General features: G+C 36.8%; 3 protein-coding genes across 3 annotated transcripts in view; all 3 read right to left on the bottom strand.

The window, feature by feature from the left end:
• Positions 1-1622, bottom strand: part of Cbr-srab-14 — a gene marked incomplete at both ends in the record, with an annotated part of 2586 nt that extends 964 nt beyond the window's left edge. Inside the window, 6 exons of the mRNA XM_045242153.1 lie at positions 136-221; positions 263-467; positions 520-688; positions 735-916; positions 1321-1410; positions 1587-1622. Of these exons, the coding sequence (XP_045095037.1) occupies positions 136-221; positions 263-467; positions 520-688; positions 735-916; positions 1321-1410; positions 1587-1622 (768 nt within the window). The remainder of the gene's footprint in view (positions 1-135; positions 222-262; positions 468-519; positions 689-734; positions 917-1320; positions 1411-1586) is intronic.
• A 2765-nt stretch (positions 1623-4387) lies between these two features.
• Positions 4388-6178, bottom strand: CBG13046 (the record flags this gene model as incomplete). Its single annotated transcript, XM_045242152.1, has 4 exons — positions 4388-4418; positions 5257-5394; positions 5662-5746; positions 6055-6178. 4 exons carry the CDS (start codon positions 6176-6178, stop codon positions 4388-4390), a joined length of 378 nt encoding a protein of 125 aa, XP_045095038.1.
• Positions 6179-7166: 988 nt separating this feature from the next.
• Cbr-glb-9 lies at positions 7167-11279 on the bottom strand (the record flags this gene model as incomplete). Its single annotated transcript, XM_002630543.1, has 6 exons — positions 7167-7281; positions 8415-8509; positions 8562-8736; positions 8783-9014; positions 11089-11154; positions 11228-11279. 6 exons carry the CDS (start codon positions 11277-11279, stop codon positions 7167-7169), a joined length of 735 nt encoding a protein of 244 aa, XP_002630589.1.
• Between the last annotated feature and the right edge of the window lie 5502 nt (positions 11280-16781).

The raw sequence follows: 16781 nt of genomic DNA, 5'->3' as shown, positions 1-16781 counted from the left end.
AACAATTTATTAGTTGACAAATTTTTTACATCTTTATTAGGAACCGAGATAAATGGGCTCAAAGTTGAAAGTCAGGGGGCACTTCTATTACAGGTTTTACGGTATTTTAAACCAATGAAATTGTTTTCAATTAACCTGTAGCTGATATCTTTCCGATAACGAATGCATAGCCTTATTCACAAATTCATTCACTTGTCGTCTTTGGTTGGATTGCAGCAATACTGTAATCTGATTTTAATTTTTGGAAAAAAGACTGACAAACCAATAAAATAAACCAAAGTTATGACTTCCAGTGCTGACATGAAGCATAATGAGAAAACAGATGTTCTCGGGTGGGATATATAGGCGGTACAGTAATGAACGTATCCCGGATCAGAACGGAGGAGAACCGAACAAATCGCTACGATAATGCAAATGACCCATTGGCCAGCTATCAGTATTACCCCAACTTTTCTAGATCCATGAGCCTGGAAATTTTTTTAGAAACTTTACAAACTGTTGTGCGGAAACTCCACATACCTCATAAGTTTTATACTTCAAAGTGGCGATAGTTCGTTCAATGGCAAGAACAATGATTCCACAAAGTGTCGCATAAATAGAAAGGACCACTGGAAATCGAAGTATTGCACATTTTCTGGCTTCATACATTGAATCACATGGATTTTCAGCAGTGAGAGTGAGTGCGAGACTGGAATTGATTGTGAATGAAAAATATTCAAGTTCGGAGAACTTACTGATAAAATGCAATAAAATCCAGTTGAAGACAAGCGACGAGAGCTGCAAATGCAAGGGAGGCAAGTGAGATTCGAAGGTTTCGATGCAAATTTCTGGATGAAGAATTCAAAAGAACGTAGATGAAGAGAGATGAAGAGATTGCACCGAATGTACATAAGAAAATGTGTACAAGACGGATCGTCTGAAAATGGTAATTTCGGAAACTCAGAATTCAGTAATTTAGTGATTCAAAAAACCAGAAGGTCAGTTTTCCTATCTAATATACCATATTTCCTCTACATATTAGAAACCCACCCAAACCTTCAACTGTGACAGATATGAAAAAGTTGTCAACTGACAAATTGTTCATCATAATATCAGAAGTTTTTTGTCAGTTGACCCCTTTTTAATATCTTTCATAGGAGCCAAGAAAAATTTACTCAAAGTTGACAGTAGGGGGAGGGCTACCAATTATAGATCTTACAGCAGTTTTGTTTACTATGAACTTGTTTTTATTGGCTCCTATTTGAATTTGGAAATGTGTTTTGTCTTCGAATTATTTTTTTTCCTCTGCTTTCATTTTGTTCAATTTCTAAAAACTGATACCTGCATGAATGGATTAGTTGTTGCATGGAATGCAATCTGACAGTCATCTTCTGTATAATTTTGAATTGAAACAGAATAGGAGACGAGTGCCTGAACAGTCGTGTTTGGAAGTCATTATAGAAAAGAGCAAAAAAAGAAAAAAGAAGAAGACAACTGGGTTCCGGGAGTGGCCAAATTTCAGGAAGCGCGAATGGCTAATTGAGTTCGTTTGCCCTTCCTCTCGTCATCTGTTTCTTTGATTTCTTTTTTTGCAACAAAAAACTTGCCTTTCTAGCCGTTTTCACGAAATCATCGGATGCCATGTGTGTTTGTCTGTAAGTGAGAAAAGTGGTGATGGAAAGAGAATGAAGAAGAAGAACCGAAGTGAAGAGTGCGGATTATGCAAATTGAGACTTCCGGAAAATGACTAGACAGGAAGAAAGGGGGAAAAAGAAAGAAGAAAAATGATACGTACGGAATCTTGGGTTTACTGAATAGGCGATACATGTGATCGAGGTTGAGCTTAATGATGTTTCGGTGTTAGAATAATCTTCTTTGTGGGATGTTGGGCACAAACTACAGCTGAACCGAAAGTGCTCGGGACTCGATTGTATCAAAAAATAAAGAATATCCTGAATTTTCGTTCAAAGCCTTTGATCAGAGGACAGAACAAAAAATAGAGAAGATTGGATACGTATAATCTTAAAATATGAGGCATTACGACTGAAATGAGATGTGGTTGTTTATCATCATCCAGAGAAAATGGATATATATGAAATTTTTATGGAGCAATATATGTGAAGAGATAGAGGGAAAGAAGATGGAAAAAATAAATTGTTAATGGAAAAAAATAGGCGATAGAAATATGAAAATAAATGAGAAATGAAATACTTTTGAGTGCTAAAGCATGGACCCCGAAAAAAAAACAGAAGAACAAACACTATTTCAGAATGTAAGTGAGCAGATTGAGTCTCTCTTTCTCTCTCAAGAAGAAGAAGACGGAAAAAGAAGAAGAGAAAGGATACGAAAGAAATGGACAGAAAAGATTGGGAGGAGGAGAAGAAGAAAGGAGATTCGTGAGAATGTTTCCATGGGTTGCCCCATCGAGATTCGAGGGTTTTTTCGGTTTTTTCGAAGTAATTTTTTGAAATAATTTATCACAATTGGGACCTTGGACAACAGTTTGTAAACAAGGAGTAACGAACTAATCGCTCGAGCTGAAAAAAAGGCATGTAATGGTTGTCAATTGGTTCCTAATGGTCAATGTCTTTTCGTAGCAGTTTCAACAACTGCCGTAAATCCTGTATTATACAGGCTGACCTTTCTATTGTTCCAATGTACTTACAGAATGCTCTTCTATTGCAGGGGGTTCATTTAAATCTTTTATTTTTCTAAAAAGTTCCGTGAATTCTCGTTCAAAATTCATGAATATCTATCGATTTCACAAAAACTGAGCACCGTTTTTCAGAAAAAGAGCTTTTCAAGACATTTCTCTAAATTTGTGGAAATTCCGGAGCATTTTTCACTGAAAACACACTGAAATTCTAACCGTGAAACCTTTAATAGAAGGGTATCTAACTTTTTACTTCGAGCCCATTTTAGCTCGGTTCCTGTCAAAGATATAAAGAAGTTGTAAGCTGATAAACTTTGTTATCATAATATAGACAATGTTTTGTCAGTTGACACATTTTTGATATCTCGCATAGGAGCCAAGAAAAATCAGATCAGACATGACAGTGTGGGGTGTGTATTTTGAAGGGCCCTTATATTGCAGGGGGTCATTCATTTTTTCCAAGCTCCTCCTAGAGGGCCCTTCTATTAAAGGAGTCCTTCTAATACAGGTTTCACGGTATTCCGGAATAGGGAAAGTATCCTGAAAATAATAAACAAAAAATCCCAAAAAGGAAAAACTAGACATTGAGCTCGGAGGTGCATAGCTCGGAGCTCGGAGGTGTATAAGTAAAAAAAAGGCAGAAAGTAGCAAAAAGCGAAAAATCCTTCTGACAAAAACTGATTGAATTGAAAGTGAAGAATACGAACATGAAAGCGACCAAAAAAAAAAGAAATAAGTGAAAATCGTGGGGGGCTAAGAGAGGACGGTGAGTGAGTCGTAAATACATAGTTTGCGGGTCCACAAGCCTCTTCTTCTTTCTTTTTTCTCTTCTCCGAAAAAAGAAAAAAAGGATAAGAAGTAGAAGACGCACAGCTTATGGCCTTCATTTGTGGAGGGAGGGGATACTCAATGACTATTTGGAGATACGAAAAAAAAATGAAGAACGGAAAATAAGAGAAATAGGATAAAATTACTTTGAAAGAGAAAGGATTATGTGTGTTGTTATGGATTTTGAACTTTTACTGGATCTTTCTGGAAGTATGGGTTCACAAGACAGTTAAAATTAGAATCACAGACGGCTCCAGAAGGCGGCGCACTTTCAGAATTTACTATGTGCATAACCAATGTAACACCAAACAAAAAATAGCGTTGAGACTCTTCTCCCCCTCTCAACAAAATTGGTTATGTTGAGAATCAGAAGACCAAGAAGACGTGACTGATGGGATTGTTTCTGTTTCAGATGTGAATAGATTCTTGAATAAATTAGACCTCCGTAAAAAAGAAAAAGAAAAGTAAAGGAGGTTTCATCGGAAAACAAAGTTGTGCTCGACTCATTTCCCTTATGTCACTTTTCATTATTTTCCATTCTGTTGTTGTTGTCTTTTTTATCCCACTGAGAAAACAAGAAAACAGGGATTCACCACTATTTTTTTTTCAAATGATAGGTTTCACAGAGATGCTCCTCTCAGAATATGCACAAAAAAATTTCCAAACGGTCTCTGAAAAATTTCCCCAGAGAACTCGTCATAGTATAAGTGCCGACGAATTCCGTTTGTCAAAAAGAAAAGAAAAAACGCACTTGTCAGTTATTTTTGATATGTTTCTAATCGTTTTTTTGAGTTTGGAATATGCATTCTGACGCTTGAAAGTGTCTCTCAAAGTTAGACCTTGTATATCTGTGTATGAATCATGAGCTAAAACAAGAGGATTGGAATGAAAACGGTTTATTAAAATCGATGAATATTTCGAGAAGGTTCAACACAATCCGCAAGATTTCATGCAGTCGCTGAAAATTATTATATAGCTGATTTTCAAGTTTAAAATTTAACTACCGAGTTGCCTGGTGCATCTACCCTCCAACCCCTTCTAAAGGTTCTCTCTAACCACGCAACGACACTCCGCTATCCCGCTCGGCGCGCGCACAATTTGAATTTAGTTTTGAGTGATTGCGAGCTTGGATTTGGCTCGTGGTTGTTCTAGAGACTCTTTTAAGGATTTTAAGTGAGTTTGCTTAAATTCTAAGGTTTTATTTGTTGTTTCTTCCTAACTTGTTCATAATAAACCGATTTTGTTACATTTCTTGTTGATTTTCTTCTATTTTATCACAGGAACCTGATGCCCCGGACATACCGCGGGCAATTACCGTATACAATGGAAGGGCTCCCACACTTCCAAGTTTGAGCTCGATTTTCTTGGCTTCTATAAGAGATATCAAAAATGATTCTACTGATAAAATTTTAATGATATAAGAAGGAGCGATTTTCAAAATTTTCAATTTTCATCCCAAATCACTTCGATTTCCAAAATTTCTGTGAAGTTTCAGTAAAATCACGTGAATTTCCAAAATCCCAGAACTCGAACCGTTCGAGTTCTGTGAAAAATCCCAGAAATTGCAACGTTCAATTTCTGTGAATCACGTAAAATTTCCAAATTCCCAGAAATTTTGGAAATCGAAGTGATTTGGGATGAAAATTGAAAATTTTGAAAATCGCTCCTTCTTATATTATGATAAACACTTTCTGAGTTGACACATTTTTGATATCTTGCATAGGAGCCGAGATAATTGAGCTCAAACTTGACAGTAGGCCTTCCATTACAGATTTTACGTTATTGGAAAAACTTACTACTTGAATTCGGGAAACATTGCATTGGTGCACATGTACTTCTTCTGAGAACAACCCGAACTTTTATCCTGACATGGTGGGGCTGAGGTCGGAGGATCGGCTGGGTCAACACAAAGTCCACAAGTCTTTCGACACGATCTACAAAACTACAACTACAGTTTCGGATCAATATCGCTAAAACTCATTCTTTATATTCCGGGAACACTGCGTTGGTGCACAAGTACTTTTTCTTCTGGCAGGCTTCGGTGCCATCGTCATCTTTACAGACCTGTTTGGCTGTGGTCATTTTCGGAACAGGAACCTTTGTGGTGTATACAAAATTTGGGTCTTTGCAGAGTCCGCAGGTTTTTCGGCAGTAACTATAAGATATTTTAATGTTGAGGAATATTTAAAAATTCAACTCACAATCTGGTGTCAGATCCGAATGGGTCATCACAGACGTCTTTTTTGGCTTCACAGTAGGCGGGAGTTCCTCGGTCGTTACAGTCGTCTGGAATCAGCTACTGTGTCAGAAAAACAAACCCTCATTTTCCTCTAAAGAAACGTTTATATGGCCTGTTGTTTCTAGATGTATCTTAGATTCTGTGAATAATATTTTAATAATCATTGAGCTCTTAACAATATCTACTAGCAGGCTCACCTGGTTGAGCTCATTTGAAAATTTCAGCTACTAACACTTACTTCCTGGTGGAGGAGTCGAATCTTGGCAAAGCCCACATGTTTTTTTACAGTAACTGAAAGTTCGGAGCATTAGAACATTTATATCTACGATCCTTGACTACTATCTGGTGTCCGAGCCAAATGGGTCGTCGCAGAACTCCTTGTTGTCTTGACAGTACTGTGGTGTTCCACGATCATCACAAGTTGCTGCTACAGTAACCCCGATAAGGAGAAATGCGACTAGAAAAAGACGGAAAATCATTCTGAAATGAAGATGACACTCTTACGATGGCTCTCTTTTTATACAGGGAAACTGTTTGCTTATCAATTCCGTCTTGATTTATCTAAAATCTTTGCGAGTGACGTTGGTTTATCAGTTCCTCGTTTTTTTTCCTTTCTGCACCTTTGATCTTCTCCTACTCGACTGTATTTCAAAGGTATTTTTTTCGAAAGGAGTTTGCTCCGGAAAATTGATGTCATTTTGGTATTTCTTTTCACAACAGGATATCAGGCCCGGAGTAACTAGAAACGAGCGCCCTCCTTTTTTAAAGTTGGTCTTTTCTCTTATCACCGATGCCGTTCTATTACAAGGGCCCTTCAATTTTTCAGGTATTTTTTTTCCGAAAAATTTCATTAAAAATATCGGTGGACTCTCACTAAAAATATACGGAAATTTACGATTTCACACAACACATTTTGAACATTTTGAACTTCTCGGAGAGCCAGGTTTTACGGTACTGATTTCCTGGTTCTCGGTCTGTTATTGACATTTGATTTTTCCGCAATTTTAGAAGAGCTTGATGTTTTAAAATGATGTATACCGTAAAGCCTGTAGGATTGCAACTAAACACTGCCAAGCCCGTTTATTACAGGTTTTACGGTAGTAATAACAAAACAAACTTCCGTTTACAAATAAATATTTTATTTCGAAACGAAAAAAAATAGGATGGATGTCATGCAGGTACCATGAAAAAGGATATGGAGCCAAAAGATGTTTTCTTTGGACAATAAAAGGAATTATATAGTTTTTGGTTTTTTGAAAAATTTCAAACTAAGCGGAGTGTTCTCCCGGATATTTACAAAATATCACATTGAAGACTGGGCGGAAGCTATAGAAAAAGGAAGAATTTAGCAGGCAATCGAGAGACTGTGAATAGGTTAAAACTGTAGAGAATAGATTTGGGTGATAAAGATTTTGAAGAGATCTTCTAATGAATAAGATATCAGAGAGATCAGAGAAGTCAGAAGAACTAGGTGTATGGGAGAGTTTGGTTGTAGTCCATTCGGAGCTGTTGAAGCTTGGAATGAAGCTCCTCCTCGTCTTCGACTTTTCCCATTTCGATTTGGTCCGTTGATGAGCTCTTTCTAAAAATTTTCAGGTTAGAATTAGGTACCTCATATTTTCTGTTAGTTGTGAGATTAATCAAGAGTTGTGAGACAAATTCAGGTATAATTGTGTTTAAGAAAATCAATATTAAAATAACTCAATAGTTTTTTGCTGTGCTTGTTTTGTAGTACCGTTAACACTGGAATAGAACGCCACCCCAACTGTCAGCTTTGAGCCAATTTATCTCACAAGGGAACGTTTTTAAAAAAGGCTTTGGGAATTCGCTGAAAATTTCAGTACCTATAGTTTGACACCTCCTCTACACGATGACGAAAAAATCTAGGTCCCATTCCCATCAGAAAGCTGAAAATTTTTGTCTGAAAAATTGAGCCCGATTTTGGCGCGCCTTTCCCCTCTCTCCTCTCGCCCTCCGCGTGAGAAGAAAATGTCGGCTGTGTGGTGTTGTGGTAAGAGGGTGACTCATTAGGAGTGACTATTAATACAATTGTGGTTCGAACCCCACTCCGGTAAAACTTTTTTTGTTTTTTTCAAAACGAATCCCCGATATTCATCTTGGTCCTTTAGATAACAAGTACCTTTGCACAAATTTTGAGCAAATTCCCAAAGCCTTTTTTAAAACGTTCCCTTGTCAGTTCAGGGGAAAGATACCAAAAAGGGATAAACTGACAGAATGTTTAAGACAATATAGTAAACCTTTTGTCTGTTGACCACTTTTTGATCATTCACAGAAAATGAGATATATGTACTCAAAGTTGACGGCTTGAGGGGCGTTCTATGACGGTGTTAAATATAAAACCGGTGTTAAATATTGAAACGGTGTTAAATATTGAGCCCAAACTCAAAAAAATATTCCGGAGTTGCACGTGCTTTACTTCATCTGGTTCTCTCTTGAAGCACGGGTTCAAAAAGGTCATCATCCATTTTCGACTTGGATATCAAATTTCAAAAAGTTTGCATTTTTTCATGTGGTGCTTTTTCCGTTAGAAAGAAATCAGAGTGTGCAAACGAAAACACAAAAAATTGTGCATAGACAGACGAAGTAGGAAACTAGTAAACCTCCTGCTAAACATCATTCGTTTCTGGCTTTGACTTCTATAAAACTTGTGAAAATAGAATTTGATTATCTTTCTAATTATGGCGATTCACATACCTGTGCTGTCTGAGTTCTCCTTCGAATCCTCCACGGAGCTCATCAATGAGAATTGCGATGAGAGTACGCCAGGCGCGAGATGCTTCGCGAGTCTTCTAGAAAATATAGTAAAATTCAGAACTTTTTCTACAACTAAGGCGTACTTACCGTGACGACTTCATGGGAGCAAACACGCTCCATTGCAATTTCTCCAAGACGTTCCCAGATGTCGGAGGAGAAGTTGCTTCCTTTCGCAAGGATAGCATGAGCCGATCCGATTCCACGAATTTTAGCGACGAATTCGTTCTCGTCATCGAGAGTGGCTAGAAGTTCATCGAAAAACCTAAAATTCGGAGTTTTGAAATTTCGATAACCCTGGGAGCACTGACTTGGTTGTCAACTTAATGTGCACTTCCAAAGTCGCAGTGTTATCATCATCCTTGTTGAATGCGTCGACGAGCGCAGCCTTGTAGAAAATTTGCTTCACTTTTGGAGAAGCAATTTCCAGTTCAAGGAATATCTTGCGGAAGCACGCCGACGCTTGTGGCTTCAGAAGACGCCACGAGAGGTTGAGAGCTTGTTTTTGACTGAAAGTCAATGAAGCGATGGTTCCCAAATTACCTGGAAAATAATTATTTATATGTGACTCATAGTGAATGTCCACCCCCGTAACTAGTCTTGATTAGCTCCTAATAATCTGAATGAGTCAAATAATACGAATTCTAATTACCGTATGAGTTATTGAATCGGATATTTCCAGCGCTGGATTTTCGAGAATACATTTTGAAGATTTTTTTGAATCTGTAGAGGAACTTTCAAATTAAAGAAGAGTTGTTTTAGAATAAAGAAACATAGAATATGCTGGAAATCGATAAGGAAAAAAGTGAGAAACCAAAAAGTGAAAAGTTGGGAGAAGAGTACCCGGTGGGCCATTGGATAAACAAGGCCCAATGAGCTCCAATTGCCGTTTCGTGCAAAAAAGGAGGACAGAAAAAGAACGGGAAATTCGATTCTTACGAATATGATCGAATTGAAGAGCTTCTCCTCCTTTTTTCTCGTGCAAATCGAATCTGCATTCCAATGAGGACCACAATCCAAATACATCATTTTAGACGATCCAGGAACAAAAAACGAGTGGCTCAAAGATGATAAAAAGTTGGGGGATAACCTAGAGTCCTAGTAAAAAATAGGGGAGAAGTGTATTGAGAATAGCATCATCTAAAAATGCCTAAAGCATTTAGCATCACTCTAGTCTTCTATTTTCGGGATGTCTGACAGTAAAATGAGACTTTCCATTCTTCATCTAGAATTACATGAAAGATGGGGATGAGACGAATAGTTGTCTCGTGGATGAGGATGACTTAATAAATGCGCATAATACAAATTTATTTCCTTTCATCCGGTCGCCTCTTCTTCATTTTTTTTTAGAGCCAACTTCATCTTCTCAAAAGACAAACGAAGAAAAAGAGAAGACTTGTAGAAGACGTGGAAAGCAATATAAGGAAAACGACTAAGGGAAAGGAGCTTCAAGAATATATTAGCCTCATTTACCTCATTTTTAGCCATCAATTGATGACAAAATTGCATTCGTGCATAAGTGGGAACACCTGATATATATGAGTCACTTAATATATGAAAATGTTTGAAATTGCTGAATTTCCTATAATGTCTACAGGAAAATACCTCAGATAAATACAATTCTCTGGATTCGAAAAAGGGATGTTCGGAATGGCATTTTAGAAATTTTTCGGAATGTCGAAAATACCGATTTTCCAAATTTCGGAGTTTCAGAATATCGGAATATTCAGAATTTGAAAAATTCGGAATTTCGGAGTTTCGCAGTATTCTGATTTTGAAAGTTTCGGAATTTCGGAATTTTCGGAAAATTTAAAAACCAAACTTAAAAGTAGGAATTCCATTTTCCCATCACACAAACTCCAAAAACTCTTATTCCGAAAAAATCATTCGGGAATATTTCGACGATATTCATTCCAATTTTTTCTCTGAATTATTTCGGTCGGAACTTTCGGAGTTTCGAATTCCTTTCCGAACACCCCTAATTCAAACACTGTTATTATTTGAAGTATATATATTTGAAGTGAAAAACCTGGGATGGTCGACTATACCATAAATTGACATGTTTACCGTAAAACCTGTAATTGAAGCCCCCCCCCCTTTAAATTTTAACTTTGAGCCAATTTTTCTTGGTTCCTGTCAAATAAATAAAAAAGCTGCCAACTAATAAATTGCCTACCATAATGCCAGAAGCGTTTTGTCAGTTGACTACTTTTCGATATCTCACATAAGAATTCAGGTAATTGAGCTCAAACTCGACAGGCCCTTCTAGCTCAAACTTGACAGGACCGTTTTATGGGGAAAATATTTAATATCTTGCACAAAAATAACTATCCAATGAATCTCAGATTTGTGCATCCAGTGTGCCTAACAGTCTGAACCTCTGAAGAAACACCTTCCAAAATCTATGAAACCATCACAACGACTATTGAGGTCAAGAGGAACCAAATCTTTTAAAAAACTAGCAAATGTCATAAAACTGGAGGTTTTGAGCGTTTGCTCTCTTGTTTCCCGCCCATGTTTTAGCAAACTAGTTAATCAGAAAAGACGTTTTTGTGAGGATTCAAAGAAGATACAATCTTTGTCCTTTTCCATTTTGTTTTCGATGACGTTTCCTTACCTCTTCTCGTTGACTTGGATCGACTGCATCCTCGCTGAGTTCCACGGCGAGCCAATCCATTTGGTCCTAGAAGAAAAGGGCGTTAGAATTTGAATTGATTCAAGAGGTTTTTATTTGTGGGGTATTTTCAGGGACCTACCATGTGCATCTTGCATTGAATACGACCTGTCATATTTTGCCATTCGTCTCATTTTTTTGACGAAACTCAATGTGACACTTTTCTCGAAAAAATTATTTTTGTTTGGATCGAGTCAGCAGATCACCTATACATTTTTTTTGAAAGAAACTGAAAATGATATAATTTTTTCGAGATGAAAAGACTTCTCTGAATAAGAAGGAGAAAGGAAAAACGACAACACAAAGGAAAACCTAAAAAAGCAAACTAATTACTTATTCGCTTCCAAAGGAAGAGAAAGGTGATGAAGAGTTGGAAAAAAGAAAAAGAAACAAGCCAAACAAAAATGAGGAAAAGGCAATTTTTGTTCGAAAAAAGAAAGAAATGGTTGATGAATTCTGATGGAATGTCTGGATTTTGTTTTTTTTTTCTTGAAAAATAAGTTTTGAGCTATTATTCTTGTCCAGCGTCGATGAACCTTCTGGCCGATTTTTTGTTTAAAGGCGCATAGCTGGTATTGAAACGAAAAGAGCTACGGTTTTACAAATAAAGGCTGATTATCCATGAGAATCTGAAGAATTTTAACAAAAACAAGCACACATCTTAATGAAATAGGGAAACATAAAATAATTCGGAAGTGCTGTATTAAAGGCGCATGGAGTTGTTTGGAAAACCGTACCCGTTTCCTCTTCAGGACCGGCTACTAAAGAAATTTTCAGCCAGAAGGCTCATCGGCGCCGGACAAGGATAATATTTAAAATGTCAAAAATAGTTATATTTTGAAAAAATCCAATCTAATTTCCGGTAAGAGCGGAAACGAGTCCTAGAATGACGTTTTCAGTCAATTTGGGATTTTCAGCAACCTGCTCATAGTTGCAGAACAAGTTATCTTCCTCTTTCTGAAATTCGAGAGGAAATCCGTTTCTGGGAAGTCCCGACGCGCTCCAATGAGTAATTGAGCGTCGGGCCGAGTTCAAATTTCAATTCAAAAAGTGTTCAAAAATTAGGAATTCTGAAGTCAGCTGAGCTTCTTGGAGGGGCAAGAAAAATTCGAAAAAAATTGAAACTGCTAGTCTTCTCCTGACAAATGAACTCGGACAGAAATGGGGAGGAACTCCATGCAAATCTAATGCGATGAAATGAAAAATGACGGAAGAAGTAAATGGAAGTAGAAGAAAAAGGAAAAGGAAAAGCGAGAATTGTAGGATTTGATATGGGGGTAGAAGAGGAAACACAACTGATGGATTATGTTGTAAATCCGGAGATTTGGTGATTTCATTTTTTTTATATTTGGAGAAGTATCCAAACATTTGGAAAGTAGTTCGATTTGAGCTGTTTGAAGTGGATCCTGTTTCAGGATTTCGAAAATTTAATACCTATCGAATTCGTTGAATCTCAAAAAAAATTGAGTAGATTTACTATGAGTTACATTAGAGTTGGATTACATGATCTATTCTGGAGGACTGAAGACCAATATTTCCAAAAAACTGAAGGCCAAAATTTAGGAAAAAGAATCGTTTCCTTACGAAACGTTGTGAAGACTGGTGCCTCATAAATGTACCATACTTGGAAATTTTTGTAAAAAAATCAAGCCCCCTTTACATTAGTGATTCTGGCCGAAGATGTCTAGGACACGGTGGTTTTTCAAATTGAAAAAATTTCGAAATTTCAGAACTTTTTTATTCAAATCAGAAAAACCATTTTTGGCACTACTCCGGCGAGCTTATTATTTTACAGTACTCCGTAATACCTGTATTAGAAGGGCCCTTCAATAATAGGGCCCCTATAATAGAAAGGCCCCTCAAAAAGAGTTGTTTGAAATTGAAAATTTCTGTACGTTTTCAGTGAAAAATATTTTGGAAACTCCACGATTTCACAGAAATTTGATCAAAAAATACTTTTTTGCTCAAAAGCATACTAAATTTTGTAAAATTGATACTTTGCATGAATTCGACGAGAATTCACTGAATTTTCCGAAGAAAATTTTCGAGAAAAATGACTGGAATAATAGGAGTGGTACCCTCTAATTGAAGGGCCCTTCTAATAAAAGGCACTCCGGGGGTATTTTGGAACAATAGAAGGGCCGGCTCTTCTAATACAGGTTTTACGATATATTTGACATAATATGTGTTCATTCTTTTCTAATTGGCCCCGAGAATTTTCGAAAAGAAGAAAACAAGTTACTGAAAGTCTGGGCCAGGCCTTGGAATTTGGAATTATGAAAAATATATCCAGTTCGTAGGACATATAATTCTGATTGTGTTCTCCTTGGACGTATCTTTTTGAACCGGATCAGTATTTTTCTGCGTAAATCAAAAGTTTAATCTCTTGACCTGAAGTTTCATTCCGAATTTGTAGGATTTGATGTCATTTTTTCAGAGATCTAAAAGATATTTTCAGATCAATTTCAGATCCGTTTCGTCGTACCATAAATTAAAGAGAAAAAATACACAGCTCTCTAATATGAAGGAAAAAGAATAATAGGAAGGAAAAGTGAAAGGTTTCTTTCTGGATATTATTAAACAGCAAGAAAGTCATAGAACATTTTCCGCCTTTTTGACTTATTCGATTCGATGAATGAGTTTTTATAATATCATGTTTTTGAGCCGAGCAAATTCCACATAAAATGTTGAGAACGGAAGTGTGGAAGTGATGAAAAAAGAGGAAGAGGAGGAAGAAAAAAGATGTTCTTACACAATGTGAAATCATTTTCAGATTCAGAAATGGGGAGTCCCAAATACATTCTCTAGTAGAAAAAAAACGAAATAAAGCATTCTTTTTTGTTACTCATCATACGGATATTCAACTATCCACAACTCGATTGTGCATTGTTTTTGCTTCATGAACTTCTTTAGTTTTTCTTTTCTTTTCTCTTTTACTGATCCAAAGTTTTTTTTGTTTAAAGATCACTCGTATTTACAGTGAATCCTGTAATAGAAGGGCCCCGACACTATTAGCTTGTAGCTCATATATCTCGGTTGCTATGAAAGATATAAAGAAGTAATCAATTGATAAAATTCTTATGAAATTATCAGCTATATTTGCCAATTAACACCTTTTTTATATCTTTTACAGGAACCGAGAAAAATTGGCTCAAAGTTAGGGGGCCCTTCTATTACAGGTTTTACTCTCACCTTTGTTAGTGACACGACACGATTGGGTTCGTCGGAATTGATACGGAGAAGTTGAGAGCTCATCCATTCTGAAAATAGAGAATAAAAATGTGTTTTGGAATTCAGAATCGAGATCAAGTGATGAAAACTTTTTGAGAGTTTTATAGGCTCAGGTATTTCTCAAGAATTTCTGAATTATTCAAAAGTGACGAGATGTTGTAAGAAAAGAGAATGGAGCAGAGAAAAGGTTTTTGTTAATGTTGACTGGTAAGAAAATTTATAAATTTTAAAATTATGGGGTTTGATAACCACGGGATACGACCACGCCTTCTAGAATGAATCAGAAGAAGAGGAAGAGGAAAAAGGACGAAACTCCACAGGACAAACAATCGGCAGGAGACTGAGTGAGTGAATATGAAACGAGAAAATGATCTTTTTTGAAAGAAAAAAGAATAGTACGTACTTCGGGGGAAACAAGAAGAAACAAAAAATATTTTTGAATGCATAGCCAAAGTTTCAGTTACCACTCTCTTCAACAAATTGGCTCGCAGGTAGGTTTGTCTGGTTCCAAAAGGACCAGAATATTACTCATTCTGAGAGCTAGAGGACACTCGGAATCACGAATTCTGGTGTCTGTTAACATCGAAAAAGTTTCAAAGTCCGATGACGTGACTGGTGATGGGAAAAGGAAAAGAGTTGTACATCTTTCCTTTCCTTGTCTCCTTTTTCCTTTGAGCCGTTTTTTTCTCAAATTTCTTCTTCCGACCGATGCGGCACGGATTTGAAGTGGTAAATAATTGAAACGATAGCGTGTTTTGCATCAGATTCCAATGCTCACTGACTATGAGAAAAATATATATTCTGAAGTCAAAAAATAGACTCAGGAATGCCGCGATTCCTGATGCTGGTGCCTATTTATATTGATCGAAATGCGATGGAAATAGAATGGACTGCAAAAATCACATCCGATTAACACCTCCACAGGAAGTGGGGGATGCTGCTAATTTGAAGGAAAAAATATAGGAGAAAAAGGAGCAAATAGTTAGAATCCTAGAAAGTAGGAAACTATGTATCAACCAATCTCGGAAAAAGAAGTCGTTGATGACACAATAGGAGAAAGAAAATGGAAGAAAAGACACTAATTAGAAATTTAGGATTAGTAATGAAAAGAATTAGGTGAGTAGAGAAGAGGTAATTAGATGCTGAACACATCGATTGAGTTGGACTTTTGAAATGTTCGACTTTTAAGATTCAGAAAACTCGAGGGAATCTAAAATTTCGTTTAATAGGTTATCAGAATATTCAATACTTTGAGTTTTAAGATTTTCGAAGAATGATGCGGATAAACCAAAAGTTCTAGACAATGAACCCTGAGATAGACTAGTGAAGCATGAAATGGATTACGTCTACATGTGTTATGAGCATTTTCGTTTCGTTTTTTCTTGTAGAACTTCAAACACGAGACGTAGGGGTCGCTAGACAAGGTACATAAAAGTTCCAGACATGTACTGATTAAAAAAGTTCGATCCCGTTTAGTCTCCGCATACTCTTTTCCTATTTCTCATAAATCTCATAAAAAACGGAAAATGTGGTAATATCAAAGTTGCTGATACCAGCCCACAGAGTTCGAGCTACTGTGGTATGCGGATACGCTCTAATGAGAAGAGGCGTGGAACATTTTTAGGCAGATGGAAAAAATTGAGAAGGAGAGAATTCGATATTTTTAAGTCGAGTTTTGGAATGCGTTTTATAAGAAAAATCATATTGTTTGTAATCGGAAGTTCATCCATTATACTGTATTACCACGGTTTCGAAATGGCCGGTTTCGAAATGACTGGTTTCAAAGTGTCGCGGAACCAAAGTTTTAGGCCAATGAAAAAAAGATAAATTCTGAGAAACAGCAGTAGATCGAACCCTGTGTTCCAGGCTCTGACCGTGTGGAAATTGTAAAAAACGTAAAATGCGGCGATTTGAATTGAAAACGAAAAACTACATGTGAGCAATGAGAAAATTAGAAAAACATCCTCTCCATCTGTCTCCTTGGAAACATATCGTTACAAAACACATCAAATGTGTTTTTTTCTTTCTCTTCTTCTGCTTTTTGTTTTCACTATACACTATCCAACTCGCCATATCAAATGAAAAAGAGTGCTTCTTCTCGATTCAGTGTCCATCGAAAACTGATGAGAATCTGGAGATTCGTAGGTCACGAGAGACTTGAAAACATTGAATTCGTTAAGCATAAAAAACGAATGAAGAAGCGGAGAAAAAGGCAACAAGGGGGGATTTCTTGAAATCTCAAGATCGGTGAATACTTGACTCCTCTTGAGAGACTCATTCCAATTATTCTGGTGTCTTCTGAATGAGAAAGAGTTAAGTAGATGTCTGGGACATGACAAGAAAAAATGAGTGAGATTGCAGGAAGCGGTCCCCACGGAGAGTGAGAGGGGCAACAAAATACATAA

Source organism: Caenorhabditis briggsae (genome assembly GCF_000004555.2).
Source record: "Caenorhabditis briggsae complete genome, chrII, whole genome shotgun sequence".
NCBI classification, from domain to species: Eukaryota; Metazoa; Nematoda; class Chromadorea; order Rhabditida; family Rhabditidae; genus Caenorhabditis; species Caenorhabditis briggsae.
Note: the sequence above shows the minus strand (reverse complement) of the source record. Positions and strands in the feature narration are given on the sequence as shown.